General features: G+C 40.3%; 1 protein-coding gene across 1 annotated transcript in view; it reads right to left on the minus strand.

Annotated features, from left to right (window-relative positions):
- sh3yl1.L (SH3 and SYLF domain containing 1 L homeolog) overlaps positions 1 to 14,401 on the minus strand; it is a 56,610-nt gene that overhangs the window by 18,983 nt on the left and 23,226 nt on the right. Inside the window, 5 exon segments of the mRNA NM_001093063.1 lie at positions 6,814 to 6,870; positions 7,820 to 7,877; positions 11,038 to 11,203; positions 12,135 to 12,263; positions 13,909 to 14,021. Of these exon segments, the coding sequence (NP_001086532.1) occupies positions 6,814 to 6,870; positions 7,820 to 7,877; positions 11,038 to 11,203; positions 12,135 to 12,263; positions 13,909 to 14,021 (523 nt within the window).

The following is a 14,401-nucleotide window of genomic DNA, read 5'->3' on the forward strand; positions in this document are numbered from 1 at the left end:
CATCACTGTAGCGCAAAGTTGTCTAAATTTAGCACTTGGCATCCCATGACTAACCCTAAGCTTTTTCTGGCAGATTACTGAATTAGAGCAGGTCATGCCAGGGAACAAACTACATGGGAAATATACAGCTGTACGAACACTGGCTTTTCTTTATGTCTGACAAAGGAAATCTACTCTAAAATTTGCTGCACCACCGCCCCAACCCAAATTGCTTAAATCATTATGCTGCAGATATGCTGAATTCTCCAGCAAACATTTTCTCAGAAATCATTGTATTACATGTTATTAACTGCTAACAACCTAAAACTGAATCCAAAATGCTTTTAAGCATAGTGCCATTGCAGGGGTTTCCCCCAGAAAGTGACAGATAATCCAGATTAGCTCTTTAGAGTGGTATTCTCATTCAGCAACAGGAAACAGTCAGTAAGGATTACTGCAGCTCAAGGCTACATTACATTTCTGAAACAAAAATGTGAGAGGTCCTGTGGAAAATAAGAATGGGATTTGTTTATATAAACATGCTTTGTGTCAAACAATATATATATATATCTCAAAGTGACCTAAAATTGCACTAAAATAGCATATGTCTGGGGTTCCAGGAAAATCTGGATTATGCAAGTCTGGATGCTACTATGCTGAGCTTTATTTGGAATATTGAAATGCCACAATAACATGGTTTGCCCAGAAATAAAAGTGTAGAAGATGAGATAACAAAAGAATGTATCAAACGGGTTACTGTACTATTGCTGCCCTTTCGAGGTCCTCCTCCAACAGCAAGAATCCTCGAGGGGCGGAATCACGGGGAACCCGCAGTTACATATTTTTCTCTATCTTTTTTCTTGTTCAGTCTACAGTACTCATATTGTAACATATATGATCTACTTTTGAAATGATGCATCAGCCCTGTAGTTTCAGCTTATATTACAGACACCTCATTTTCTGCTTGATAATTAGTGACGACCCATAAGCTTAGCTTCTCAACAGCTGCTCAGAGCCCACTGAGCATGTGAGTGTCACAGACACTTTCCAAGATGGTGACCCCCTGTGACAAGTTTGAAGTCCTGGATCATTGCTGCTATTGAGATGCTGAAACTTTAGGCTGGTGCAATAAGTTCAGTATATAAAATATGGCATTTTTAGCCACATTCAATTTTAGGGTTTGCTTCTCCTTTAATGCCTTCATATTAAAATGGGATACTTATTTATTACTAAATGTACTGTTTATTCTGCAACTCTCAGTCTGTAATTTAAACTGGTATCTTGTTGCTAGTGTCCAACCTATCACAGAAACCCAACAGTGGCTTTAATGCCATGCTGTAAAAATAATATGAGAGGGTCTGTAGGGCTAAATTTGAAAAGCAATTAAAAGTTTGGGGGTATCATGTTAAATAGGCAAAATAGAAAGGAAAATAGTCCAAAAAGCACAAAATTATTGATTGAAAGCAAATGATTGTCTCAGAATATTCATGTTGACTAGTAATATGTGGGCTGGCCCAAAACCCCCGGTGTGTTGGGCGGGTTCGGGTCAAAGGCAAAAGGGAACAGTTGCATAAATTAAGCCTTCATGATAAATGAAGTCGATATGTTAAAACTGAATTCAAAGTAAACCTCCCTGTCTTTCAGTTATTCTTTATGTTCTTTAACTGCGACATTTAGAAAAGTCTAGTAATGAAGTACCTTAATGAGTATCCATAAAGTGCCTTAAACAAAACGTATGAAATACATGGAAACACAACCGTCCTGAATCTGTGAGAACTTGGTCATTTCCCTTCAGCAGAACCCACAAGATTGAGCCCATCATCACAATAATTCCTGCCTCTAGTCCAAATGAACTGATAATGGTAACCATCTAATAAAAAATAGTCTAATAAGTCGAATACTAATAATTTGTCTTTTTTTTACATAACATAACATAACATGTATATTATTAAATATTAACCCTATTTATTAAAAATATGTTCATTATTTAAGGCTATAAATAACTCATGCAATAGTACTGCATGCATCTCTGAGTAATGATTCAGCTTAAAAGGTGATAGGATCAAACATTCTATTCTAAGCGCTGGTACCATCTTAAAGCATCTCTTTATAGCTATCCTGATCCATAGAGGCGGCAAGTGATGGTAGAAACCTTTCAGCATGAATGGGATAATCTCTGGGAAGGAATCCCCTGTAAGCAGCAGACTGACTATACGCTCTGTGGATTTTCCTGTTAACAGTAGGGGATGTAGGAGCAATCGGAAACATAGAGGGGACCACCAGATGGATTAACATGCTTAAAAGTTAAAAATAAATGTCAAAGCTTAAACGTAGATAGATGGGGAAAACATCAGTACACATAATAAGTACTTTATGGTATTCCTTTTTTGATATCTATTGAGATTGACACTGCAGAGCTTATGATACATATGCCTACATTACCTCCTGCCTAGGATCTCCTTCAAAGGATATTCAGTGTAGGGATTGGGTTGTATCTACATCACTTTAATAGTTCTCTACCATGATAGGAGGTTTATATATTTTTAAATGTGGTGACAGCAAGACATATGCAAGCATGCCTATAAAGCCTACATTTTTACAGCTACGTATTGCCAGTGAGTACATTGTTGCAACTGAAATGCCAAATCCTGTGCAACTGTAGGACATGGAAGTTCTCAGCCAAGGCCATGGGACACCCACATACTTCAGGCTGCCTTCCTAACCGTGAGACCCAGCTCGTTTTAAAGATAATATATAAAAAACTTCATTGTGAGGTTGATCTGAACCACAAAGTGCTCTGTGTGTATTGCACTAACCTTATAGTCTGGGGAATGCACAAATCCATACTCTAAAAAAGGCTTATTGTGTGGTCTTTAGTTCATATGCCTCAGCCTGCTCCATGCATGTGAAGGCCTCAATGACTCTAGTATCCTTCACTGTTATTGGTATTACTCTGTCTACAAAAGGTTAGCAGTTCAAAAGCTGGAGGCAAAAGGGAACCGTTGCATATATAAAGCCTTCATGATAAATGAGCTCCCATAATTAAAACATATCCATACTGTAATATTAACAGAAAGGAGTAAGGTTGATGTGCGTACATGGAGCTAAAATGCTTATTTATTTTAGATCTGTCATTCAACATTTGTACAACTTGGACTTTCATGGAGGCAATGGCTTATTTTTGTAGATAGCTACTGTTAATTTCCCTATCATAATTTTTCCGATAACATTTCTGGACTTGTTGAAATAGGCACTAAATAAAATATGTGAAAACGAATGGCGTTGATTTTTTTTTTTTTTTTTAAAAATGTGGTTATTGTGAATTGGACGGGACCAACTTTGATGAAGTTGTAATTGGTGAAAAGCAAAACTACAAAACGCAAAGCTTACACTGTAGTTGTAGAGTGATAGAAAGACCCAAGTGCTCATTTACAACCACTAAGTTAAGTTGCAGTTATGCAAGTTTGCCGCCATCAGTTTCACCCCCCCAAAATAAATCCCAATTCATTAAAGGTACTTGTGCTACTTCTGCACTCAGTCTGTCCCACCACCTTCTTGTGAATTGTGCCTATGGACACAGGGAACCTACCCTACAGAGAACCTAGCTGCCTGCATCAATACATACAGCACAATTGTGTTTAGAGACACAAAATCCAAATTTTTCTGATTTTTTAAATTAAAAAAGGCAGACCAAACAATTTGACCAAAAGCACAATTTAATCTGTTCAGGTTAAAAACAAAAAACCTGCATCACTCGATTTTTTCTGTTTTTTTCCCAAAAAGCCCAAATTTTTGGGATTTTTGCCTGAAAAAGTTGGATAATTGGGCTAATTCCAGTGCAGAGCACATAAACTTCAAAATAGGATAGGGACCTCTGCCACTGACCTCAGCAGGTCTGAGATGGCAGATTTTAGGGTTTGGACTTTTTACAGCATCGGCTTTAATAAATCCCGAAAAAGTTGAGTCTTAAAAGAAAAACCTTAAAAACTTGAGTTTTGCCCCAAAAAGCCTGACAGGAGTTTAATAAATAACCCCCTGAGTGTCAGAAGTGACAAATTACCAACATTGAAGATTTTCCACAAAACTGCATCTGATTCACATTGGAGCAAGTGCAATTGCATGCATTTATCGCATTGGTCACAGTGGTGTTAAAACTCATTGCTCGCCAACCTGGATTACCCTGGAATTAAGGGAGTAAATGTTGCATTGTGTATAAAAAACTGCACGTTTTACGCTGCACAATGTTCTCAAAATCACTTGTAAATGAACCTACATATAATGTAATAGAGTGCTTTTGGTTTGCATCTTCTTAAGGATAGCTATACCATCATAGTTCTAGCCACACCTTCTCTTTCTGACAAAAGTGAACCATGTATCCCCTGATGACGGACTCTTCTGATTGAATTTTCAGAACAGTTTAGGTCATGTCCCAATGCCCCATGATCACACTGAGATATGCCCAACAATGCCCCCCATTTAGTGATTTTTGTTATGCCAGTGATGCAGTTTGTTACTACTTCCTTTGATCTCCACAGAATTAAAATGTACTATATGCACCGTATCCTTTGAAAGAGCATTTTCTCTGCTTCAAACACAGTGCTGGAGGCATCACCAGATAACCAATTGTATGCTTCACATTAAATCTCAACATCACGGTCTGATAGAAATCAGTGGATGAAGTGTTTCCTTCAATGAGCCTATCTGGAAAGATTAATAACCCTATCCCTAGCTTGTGTGCTAGTTCACTATTACAGTTCCGCCCTAATAGCACATGTAGCGTGAGCAAAATGACTGGACAGGTTCAGTATTTTTGTAATAAAGATATAGTCATTTCATATTTAGTTTTACTGATACTCTATTTTTCAAAATGTTCAATTTTTCCTATTGGTTTAATTACATTATCATTTTTTTTTTATTTGTTGCGCTTAACAATACAGAATGGTAGCACTGAAAACATTTTTTGTTTTACACTTGAACCCTCCTCCATGCTTCTTGTAAGGGAAAAGTAGTTTATTAAAGGGGTTGTCCACCTTTGAGTTAATTTCAGTACGTAGAGAGTGATATTCTGAGATAATTTGCAATCAGTTTTCATTTTTTATTATTTGTGTTTTTTGCTGTAGTTTCTACGTGGGGTGGGTGGTACAAGGTTTCCTTCTCAGTTGAAGATCAACTTTGGCGTGAGTGACTAAAACTTTAACTCAAAGCTTGAGCAAAACATAAAGGGGGCTAGATGTGTGTGTTGTCAGTTAATGTAATTTTGAAAGGTAAAAAGAAAAAAGGGAAATCACTCAAGTTTGTAACTTCCCTTTTTTCCTACCTTTCAAAATTACATTAAGGGGCCGATTCACTAACTTCGAGTGAAGGATTCGAAGTAAAAAAACGTAGAATTTCGAAGTATTTTTTGGGCTACTTCGACCATCGAATGGGCTACTTCGACCTTCGACTACGACTTCGAATCGAAGGATTCGAACTAAAAATCGTTCGACTATTCGACCATTCGATAGTCGAAGTACTGTCTCTTTAAAAAAAACTTCGACCCCCTACTTCGGCAGCTAAAAGCTACCGAAGTCAATGTTAGCCTATGGGGAAGGTCCCCATAGGCTTTCCTAAGTTTTTTTGATCGAAGGATATTCCTTCGATCGTTGGATTTAAATCCTTCGAATCGTTCGATTCGAAGGATTTAATCGTTCGATCAAAGGAATAATCCTTCGATCGTACGATCGCAGTATTTGCGCTAAATCCTTCGACTTCGATATTCGAAGTCGAAGGATTTTAATTCCTAGTCGAATATCGAGGGTTAATTAACCCTCGATATTCGACCCATAGTGAATCAGCCCCTAACTGTTTGCTGACCTTATTCAGGCCAATAAAATAGACGTGCCTTTGGGGGGTGTGGTATCGCGTGGACATGGCTATATTTTTTCTGCCGCCCTACGAGCGCCGACTGTTTTTGTCCCTCTTTTTTATTCTCAAATGTTGAGAGGTATGCATCTGAAAGAAAATAGCAATGGTGTTGGGCAATGAGGACTAAAGCTGGACGCAAAGATTTCCCTGCAATATCAGACGAATCGTACGTCCTAATCTCACGACCTGCCACTAACTAACCATTCAGATCAAACAAAGCAGTAAAGAACAGATCAGCCAATGTTCTGCCCCACAGCAATCGTTGGAACGTTTTAGTCAGACAAAGCGGACAATGACAGTCTCCCACTGAAGATTGTCAGATCGGCAATACATGCAGAAATATGATCGTCAGCCGACAGAAATCTTTTAACCTGTCCGATCGACTGAACGATGGCAAGATAAATGTCGGGACACTCCACACATGATCCGAAAATCGTATGAATCGAAAAATCGGATCTTTGCGTCTATGGCCATCTTAAGTCTTTGTTTAGTTGGTTAATAATTGGCAGCTATTGTTAAAGAATAATATGTGGTTATTGTCTTCTTTGTTGGGTTGTTTACTTTGTAGAAAATATGGCCTTATTAATGACATTACAATTACAACCAAATATAACGTGGTGCATTTTCAAATATAGTTGTAAGCAACAAGAGGACTCCTACTAGGACTCCTTTGTATCTACCCACTAAGGAGCAAGGCTACTCAGGGCAGTTCAATTGCCCAACCTGAGCTTTATATACCCTCCTCCTATTACCTTTTGGCCTGTGATTTGAAGAATAAAAGGGACGTCTGCTTGGAGTGTAAAAGGCAGGTAAATTAACAAGTGCGCGTTATTTCTCTATTATGATGTCAGAAAAATTAGGTTTTTCTTGGCGGTAGTAAGCAAAGGAATTAACAGCTAGAGAAATTGTGCAGTGAATGTTCACACTTACTGTCCGGAACACTGTGGCTAGGAAGATCTGGGTAAACTTTGTGTACAGGTCTTGTAACTGAAAAAGAAAGATATGGTTATTTTGCCAGTTCTAGTATAGAAAAAATACATAAAGTACAATATCTATGTCTTATAATTTAAATATAAAAGAAGGGTAGCCTGCTCACAACTACAGCCACCTCTACAGACCTCCCTTCCATCCGGAACGGCACCACCGGAGATTTTTTCCCCCCTGAATATTTTGGTATTTCATAACTATTAGGACCACCTTATTCTGTTTCACTCAGGGTTACCAGATCCCTAGAAAATTCAGGGACACCAGCTTGAAGGCTGCACTGATCATGCAACCCTGCCACATGCATTTATTAGAGGTGTCCCTGAATGTTCAAGGGATTTGGTATCATTATTTTAAATGGACATGGGATCAGTTCTCAAGACAGAGAAAGAGAGCGGGAAAAGAAGAGCACTCCCTAGAAAATTCAGGGACACCAGCTTGAAGGCTGCACTGATTGCAATTAAATGCAGCCCTGCCACATGCATTTATTAGAGGTGTCCCTAAATGTTCAAGGGATTTGGTATCATTATTCTAAATGGACATGGGATCAGTTCTCAAGTCAGAGAAGAGACTGGGAAAAGAAGAGCACTAAGTGGTGCTTATTTATTAACACTGGGCAAAATTGCTCATGGGCAGTTACCCATAGCAACCAATTGGCGAACAGCCTTTTAAAGCCAGCTGCAAGTAGCACAATGAATGCAGCAATTTGATTTGGTTGCCGTGGGTTACTGCCCATGGACAAAGTTGCCCAGTGTTGATAAATGACCCCCAGTGTGTTTTCCAATCTTATATGCAGCAGGGAGGCTTTGAAATCGCTTTCAGACTCACAGTAGCTGAGAATAACCCCAAAAATACTTCTTACAAATTTATTTATTTATAATAAATATATATTCTATCATGTGTACTTTATAAAATGGCTGCAGTGTTCTTTAAAGTTCAAAATGCAACTTACGCTGGCCATCATTTCCACTTGAAGATGGGAAGGAGCGCGGCCTGGATGACTTTGCTTCCTATAATAAAAAGAAACAATAAACTAATATCAGGTATATTCAGCCTGTGCCTCTTAAGTTGTTGTTTAGCCAAGTAACTGCCATAGAATAAAATGGGGGAAAATTGCAGATCATGTACAAAATTAACAAGAGCATCCATAGGGGATACAATACGGTGTGTATTAATTGGCTTCTGTCAGAGGCTGGCTTGCATGATTGGCTGTCCACAAGCCCTATTCAACTTTGTCTGGGGAGCCCTTACCTAAATACATTTGTAGATAGGAAGTGTATATCAGGTTTTTCCAAAGTGCAAGAGTAGGCTGAGTGGAGTAACTTCTAGGAATGGAAAAACAGACACACAGGATTCCCCAGGTGGAGAGGAGACTGCAACCTTCCGCCTCTGATTCACACGGCCATTTCTCAACAATCCTGCAGAACCATATCTGCCATCGTCCCCGTTTCCTGAACCCCCAAGTGCCATCCTCAAACCGACCCACCACTGCCCACCATCTGGAGTTACACGATAAACCTTCATGCTACCTCCATGTGACCATTCTGTGTCTTCAGCCAGGTAAGTCGCACACATACTATTGGGCAAATTCACCAAAGCACAAATTTTTGCTGGCGAGCGCTTCGCCACACTCCGCACTTTGCAGGAGCAAATTCGTTACCACTACGCTAATTTACAAAAATGCAAAGTTGCGTCTCAGCAGCCGAACGCTGGTGAATTTTTGATATTGTTTCTGTCTAGTGAAACTTCGCTAGCACTCTTGCGCTTAGGTTCATTTGAATAGGGCGGTACCTAAAATTCATATAGACGTCTTTAATAGTAATGTTGGTGCAAATGTTGGAAGTGGCGCTTTTTAAAACAAATGTTCAATGAGCCAAAATAAAGACAGAGGAGATCCTCTAATGCCCTAGACATGAGCCCACCCTTAAACAAATGTGGCATGCCCCTCAAATTAGTTTAAAAAATTTGTTCACACATAAGTCTTTAATAGTTAGGACTTTTGCAGGCAATACCGCTTTAAAAAAGGAAATCGCCAGCATTTTTGACAACTTTTAAAAGTTTTTATTTTAAAATTTTCAAACATTCAACATACACAATATGAATAGTAGAGGTAGAGAGAAAAGAAATAGATATTAGAAAAGAAAGTTGTGAAGGAAGGGGGAGGGGAGGTAAGGTACAGACTGGCATATACATTATATTAGAATACTTGTAGTTAACCTGTTTGTACTTTCAACCAGGTACCCCAGACAGCATCAAATTTTTCAGGGCAGCCCCTTGACAGATAGGTCTGTTTCTGATTTGAGAGAGAATCATTTATCAACTTTTGCCAATATTGCAGTGTAGGAGGGTTAAGTGACTTCCAATGCATTAATATGGCTTTCTTGGCAAAATATAAGAGCTGTAGGTAACAAAGTCTAGAGTAGGAGCGTAACTGGAGGTCACCCGTTATCCCCAATAAACAATTTTCCGGTGAACGAATACTTGGTAATGCGAGTTTTTCATTCAAGAATTGAAGTACAACACTCCAAAATCCCTGGATTACCGGACAGGTCCAGAATACATGAAACAAGGTACCCGGTTCCTCTCTGCACTTGGGACATAGGTCTGAAACATTTTCATAAATTTTAGCCAATCGGTAGGGAGTTAAATAGACTCTATTCAGGAATTTTATTTGTATAAACCTGTCCCTCATAGAGATAGATAGCTCAGTGACTAACTTGAGAGCGTCCTTCCATTTCTCGTCATCTAAGTCAGGAATATCACTTTGCCATTTGCCCTTAATCCTCTCAAGGGGGGAGGGACCAGCGGTAGATAGGATAGTATACAACCAGGATAAGGGTTTTGTTAGGTCCACTCTATGTAAATATGTCTCTAAGGTTGTCATCTCTAAACTTACAGGTCTCACTGGAAATTGTACATTAAAAGCATGTCTTAATTGCAAATAGCGAAACAGCATATTTGGGTGAGGGTGTACTTCCCGTTGTAGTGAAGCATATGTTTTACATTCACCCCCAGAGGTTATATCACCAAGCGTTTTTATCCCCAGCTGTGCCCATCGTGCAATGTCAGGGAGTGAGTGAAAATTAGGTAGGTGGGTATTACCCCACAATGGTGTATAGGGAGACCAGGCTGTAGAGGTTCCCCTGGCTAGTGTTTGAGACTTCTGAAATACCTGTACCACCGTGCGCATAGAAGTAGTGGTAACGTGATAGGGGGAGACACCCCTGTAAGGGAGTTTGGCAAGGGCCTCAAGGGAACCAATCACTGCGACTTCCAGGACCACTGCCGAGTTGCTCAAATCAGGGACAAACCACCAGTGGGCATATACCAATTGGGCCGCAAGGAAATAAAGTTTGAGATTAGGCAGTGCTAGGCCTCCTCCAGTAACCGGTACCTGTAGCACCCTAAAGCTCAATCGAGGGTGTTCTCCTGCCCAAAGAATGCTTCTAATTATTTTGTCTATTCTGGCGAACCATTGGGCTCGAGGGTTTATGGGAGAATTATGGAAAACATATAGAAATTTAGGTCGGTTTTTTTGACAACTTTAATGCATTTCCGGCATCCAGGATATGATGTCGCTGACATAAGATTGAGGAAGATGTAGCTTAGTTTTATCATTTTGCCTGGTCTGAGGTGGCAAAGTAAACTCTGGCGAAAGAGAGAACGTTCAGTAAAATTCGCACTTTACTGAATTTGCAGATCAAAATTTGCTCGCCAGAGGAAAAAGTCACCTGCTGATAGAGTGCAAACGAATGCTAGTGATGGTCCCATTCACTAGCAAATTGACCTCTACGCCTGTTAGTGAATTGGCGATGTCCCTGCAGATGGGATTTCTGGCGAATTGACGCTAGCGTTGGCCACTTTGTCCTTAAGTGAATCGGCGCCTTTGTTTTGGATTTTTTTATATTCCGTACATACTACTTTCCATGTTGCGTTCTATTCTTTCTGAACTAACTGCTTGTTCTGATGTTTGAAAAAAAAAATGTAACAGGTCAGATCTCCTCAAGGTCTGTTAATTAGCCGGCTTCTTCTACATTGTTTCACGGATCAGAATGTAGAGTGAAAATCAGCCAGACAGATATCATGTTCAATAGAAATTACATGTACAAATAACTCTACATGCCTGATAAATGGCACTAAAGCAACAGCATGTTTACACAGCAAACATACCTTTCTTTGTTCTCTAGCCATTTTCCTCATGTTAACGCTCTGCTCCTCAATTTCATATTTTTCCGTAAAAGAGTCAAGAATTTCATAAAGTTCTTTAGCCTCGGTAGGACGAAATATTTCACCAAACAATATTTCATATGCGCGAATATCGTCCTGACCGTAAAACCTACACAAATAGTAAGCAAACATTTTAGACAATGAAACAGGAGAGAATATGAGTATGTGTGATGATTACAAGATTATCAGGACATTTATTCTTTTAGAAGTCTACATGAAATGCACCTAATCAGTTATAAAAGCTGAACTACTATAGTGGAGTGTAATATAGAGTATTCTTGACTTTACACAGACTTTAGGATCCAGGTATGGAATCTGTTAACCGGAAACCCATTGTCCTGAAAGCTCCGAATTACAGTTTTTTTTTTACAATTTTTAAAAATTATTTCCTTTTCCTCTGTAATAATAAAACAGTACCTTGTACTTGATCCAGCCTAGGATATAATTAATCCTTATTGGAAGCAAAACCAGCCTATTTTGTTTTTTAAAGTTTAAATTATTTTCTAGTAGACATAGAGGTAAAACCCTCCCCCTACACTGGTTAGAATGAATAAAATGAATATCCAAATAAAGGAAATATCCATTATCTACAAAACCCAAGGTCTCAAGTATCCTGGATAATGGGTCCCATACCTGTATATATAAGCTTCTAGGGGCAAGTGAGTATGAGTTAAGCATCAGATTTGATCTACTAACCTTAAGGAATCAAACGTCTAATAAAAAAGGATCTTTGCACAAACTTTTTCTAACAAATAATCACTGCTGCAGACTGTTGCACTCGAGAGTGCAGATGATACCATCAGATATTCTATGTAAATGTCCTTGCCTCAAAGCACTCTGCACATAAATGATAAAGAACATCCTGGTATTTCAAACTTTTGGGGAAAAAAAATAGGCTTATAGTGGTGATATATGTCACCCACCTGCTGTTGAGTTCTATATTACACATGAAACAGACATGACTGATTACTGCTACTTGCTAATGACCAGAATGTATTATTTTACTCTCTATATAAACCAGTTTACAAGTGTAAACCTACTTTCTGTTGGTTTCTTTTCTTTCTATCAAACCAGAACCTTCAAGAGATATTCCAGCAAAGAGTCCACGAGACTTGCAGTAGGTGTATACAGCAGCCGAGCTTCGTATGGCCACATCTCCTTCCAAATTTCTATGAAAACAGAATACTCATGAAGCAGCACCCTGCAGTTAGCATAATGAAGACACACTTGTAAAAGATCCAAAATAAAATCATATTAAGGTTGATATCTTGTCCATTGTTTCTAAATGTAATCGACACACATGGTACATTCCATTTTCCCAAGATGGTCTCCTGCCAAGACATTTATGAATAAACATTCGCACTAAGGTGCCTTTTGTAAAGAAGCCTCAAAAAGTAAGTTGGTGCTGATACAGCGAGTTATCAGAACCAATCTTAAATCTGAGTAGAATGAACATCACAGTATATTGTCAAGTAACTTCACTAGCTCTGCATATGCTGATCAGGATACCCTGCACTACGCTGATAACCCCAATAAGCTTGAAACTGATCTGTAGCATGAGAATCTGATCAGCATACTACCCAGTGGGTGAGCTTCCACTATAGCATATTCTATGTAAATGAAAATTTTAGGTGCAACAGTGGGTTTCCTTCTCAGAAGTCCTTCTGCTATACATCATCGTGTTATGGTGGTAATACATGGGCAGATGTAAGAGAATTCAACCCTAAAGTAAAAAAAACCCTACCCACTACCCTACATAGACCCCCTCCTCCCCTCCAGCCTAGCTACTATCATGGCAAATCCCCCTAAGTCTTTACTTACCCCTCGGTAGCCATCTTCTGGCTCTTCGGTAACCTTCAGAATGAGAGCGGCGATTCAACAATTTCCATGACTTTCGGCGCAAGCGCAATTGTCGGGAGACAGAAAATTGCTCTAACTGCGCATGAGCCGATATGGAACTTACTTCTGAAAAAGACCGAAGAGAAGAAGATGGCTGCCGTGAACTACGCTGGACAGAATCTGCACCGAGGGGTACGTAAAGACTAGCAGCTAGGCTGGGGGGGGGGGGTCTATGTAGGGTAGGGTTTTTTAACTTTTCTGTTGAATTCTCCTTTAAAGGAGAAGGAAAGCCCCAGGGCGCAAAACCCCTCCCCCCTCCCGTGTATTGCCCCCCCTCCCTCCTCCCCCCTGGCCTACCCCTCCCGCTGGGCAAATGCCCCTAACTTTTTACTCACCCCTCTGCGCAGGTCCTGTCCACGGAGTTCGCAGTCGCCATCTTCTCCCACGCGCGTCTTCTTCCTGCTCTGATCGGCGTTTTCTGGCGCATGCGCAGTAGGAACAGGTACCGGTACGGCTCTACTGCGCATGCGCCGAATGTCACGAAGTGAAATCGGAAAACTTCGTGACATTCGGCGCATGCGCAGTAGAGCCGTACCGGTACCTGTTCCTACTGCGCATGCGCCAGAAAACGCCGATCAGAGCAGGAAGAAGACGCGCGTGGGAGAAGATGGCGACTGCGAACTCCGTGGACAGGACCTGCGCAGAGGGGTGAGTAAAAAGTTAGGGGCATTTGCCCAGCGGGAGGGGTAGGCCAGGGGGGAGGAGGGAGGGGGGGCAATACACGGGAGGGGGGGAGGGGTTTTGTGCCCTGGGGCTTTCCTTCTCCTTTAAGCTGCTGATTTGGCCCATTCAGACCGAGTTGGAAGTATTGGTATTGGTCCGTGTATGGACGCCCTCCATTTAGCACTAAATCAAGATCGAAGTCAATCAAAGCATTTTGATGTAAATATTTAATGGATTAATTGTTCACCTTACCTTCCTAATGGTCCAACAGCAACAGTAAAATTGCCTCCAAGTGTCAGATTGCCACCTTTTGCAAAAGCTCTAACAGCCCGTTCATGGTTTAGGATAATGACTAAATCAGACACCTGTTATATGTACAAGCAGAAAGGCACATGAAATAGGATTTTATAGCTCAAGCATAATTTGTGATTATGTTACTACCACAAGATGTGTTCTAGCTTTAATCAGACATATTTATATACCATGTGTATGGGGTTGTATGTTGAAGTGATGTGTGGGCCAGCCAGAAACCCACAAGACCCATGGGTTTACCCATGGGTTGGGCGGGTATGGACTGACTGCCACACCCAATTTGCTGGTCACGGACGGCTTCCTGTGATGGCATCTATTTATAAGCACGTGCCAGCTCCACACGCTTTTATGATGTCAGAGATGGTGGGTCGAGTACAGGCCTATAAATAGAAGTGCCAGGTGGGTTCGGGCCATGTGCCTATTGGGCTTAGGG

This window comes from Xenopus laevis, chromosome 5L (genome assembly GCF_017654675.1).
Source record: "Xenopus laevis strain J_2021 chromosome 5L, Xenopus_laevis_v10.1, whole genome shotgun sequence".
Taxonomy (NCBI): domain Eukaryota; kingdom Metazoa; phylum Chordata; class Amphibia; order Anura; family Pipidae; genus Xenopus; species Xenopus laevis.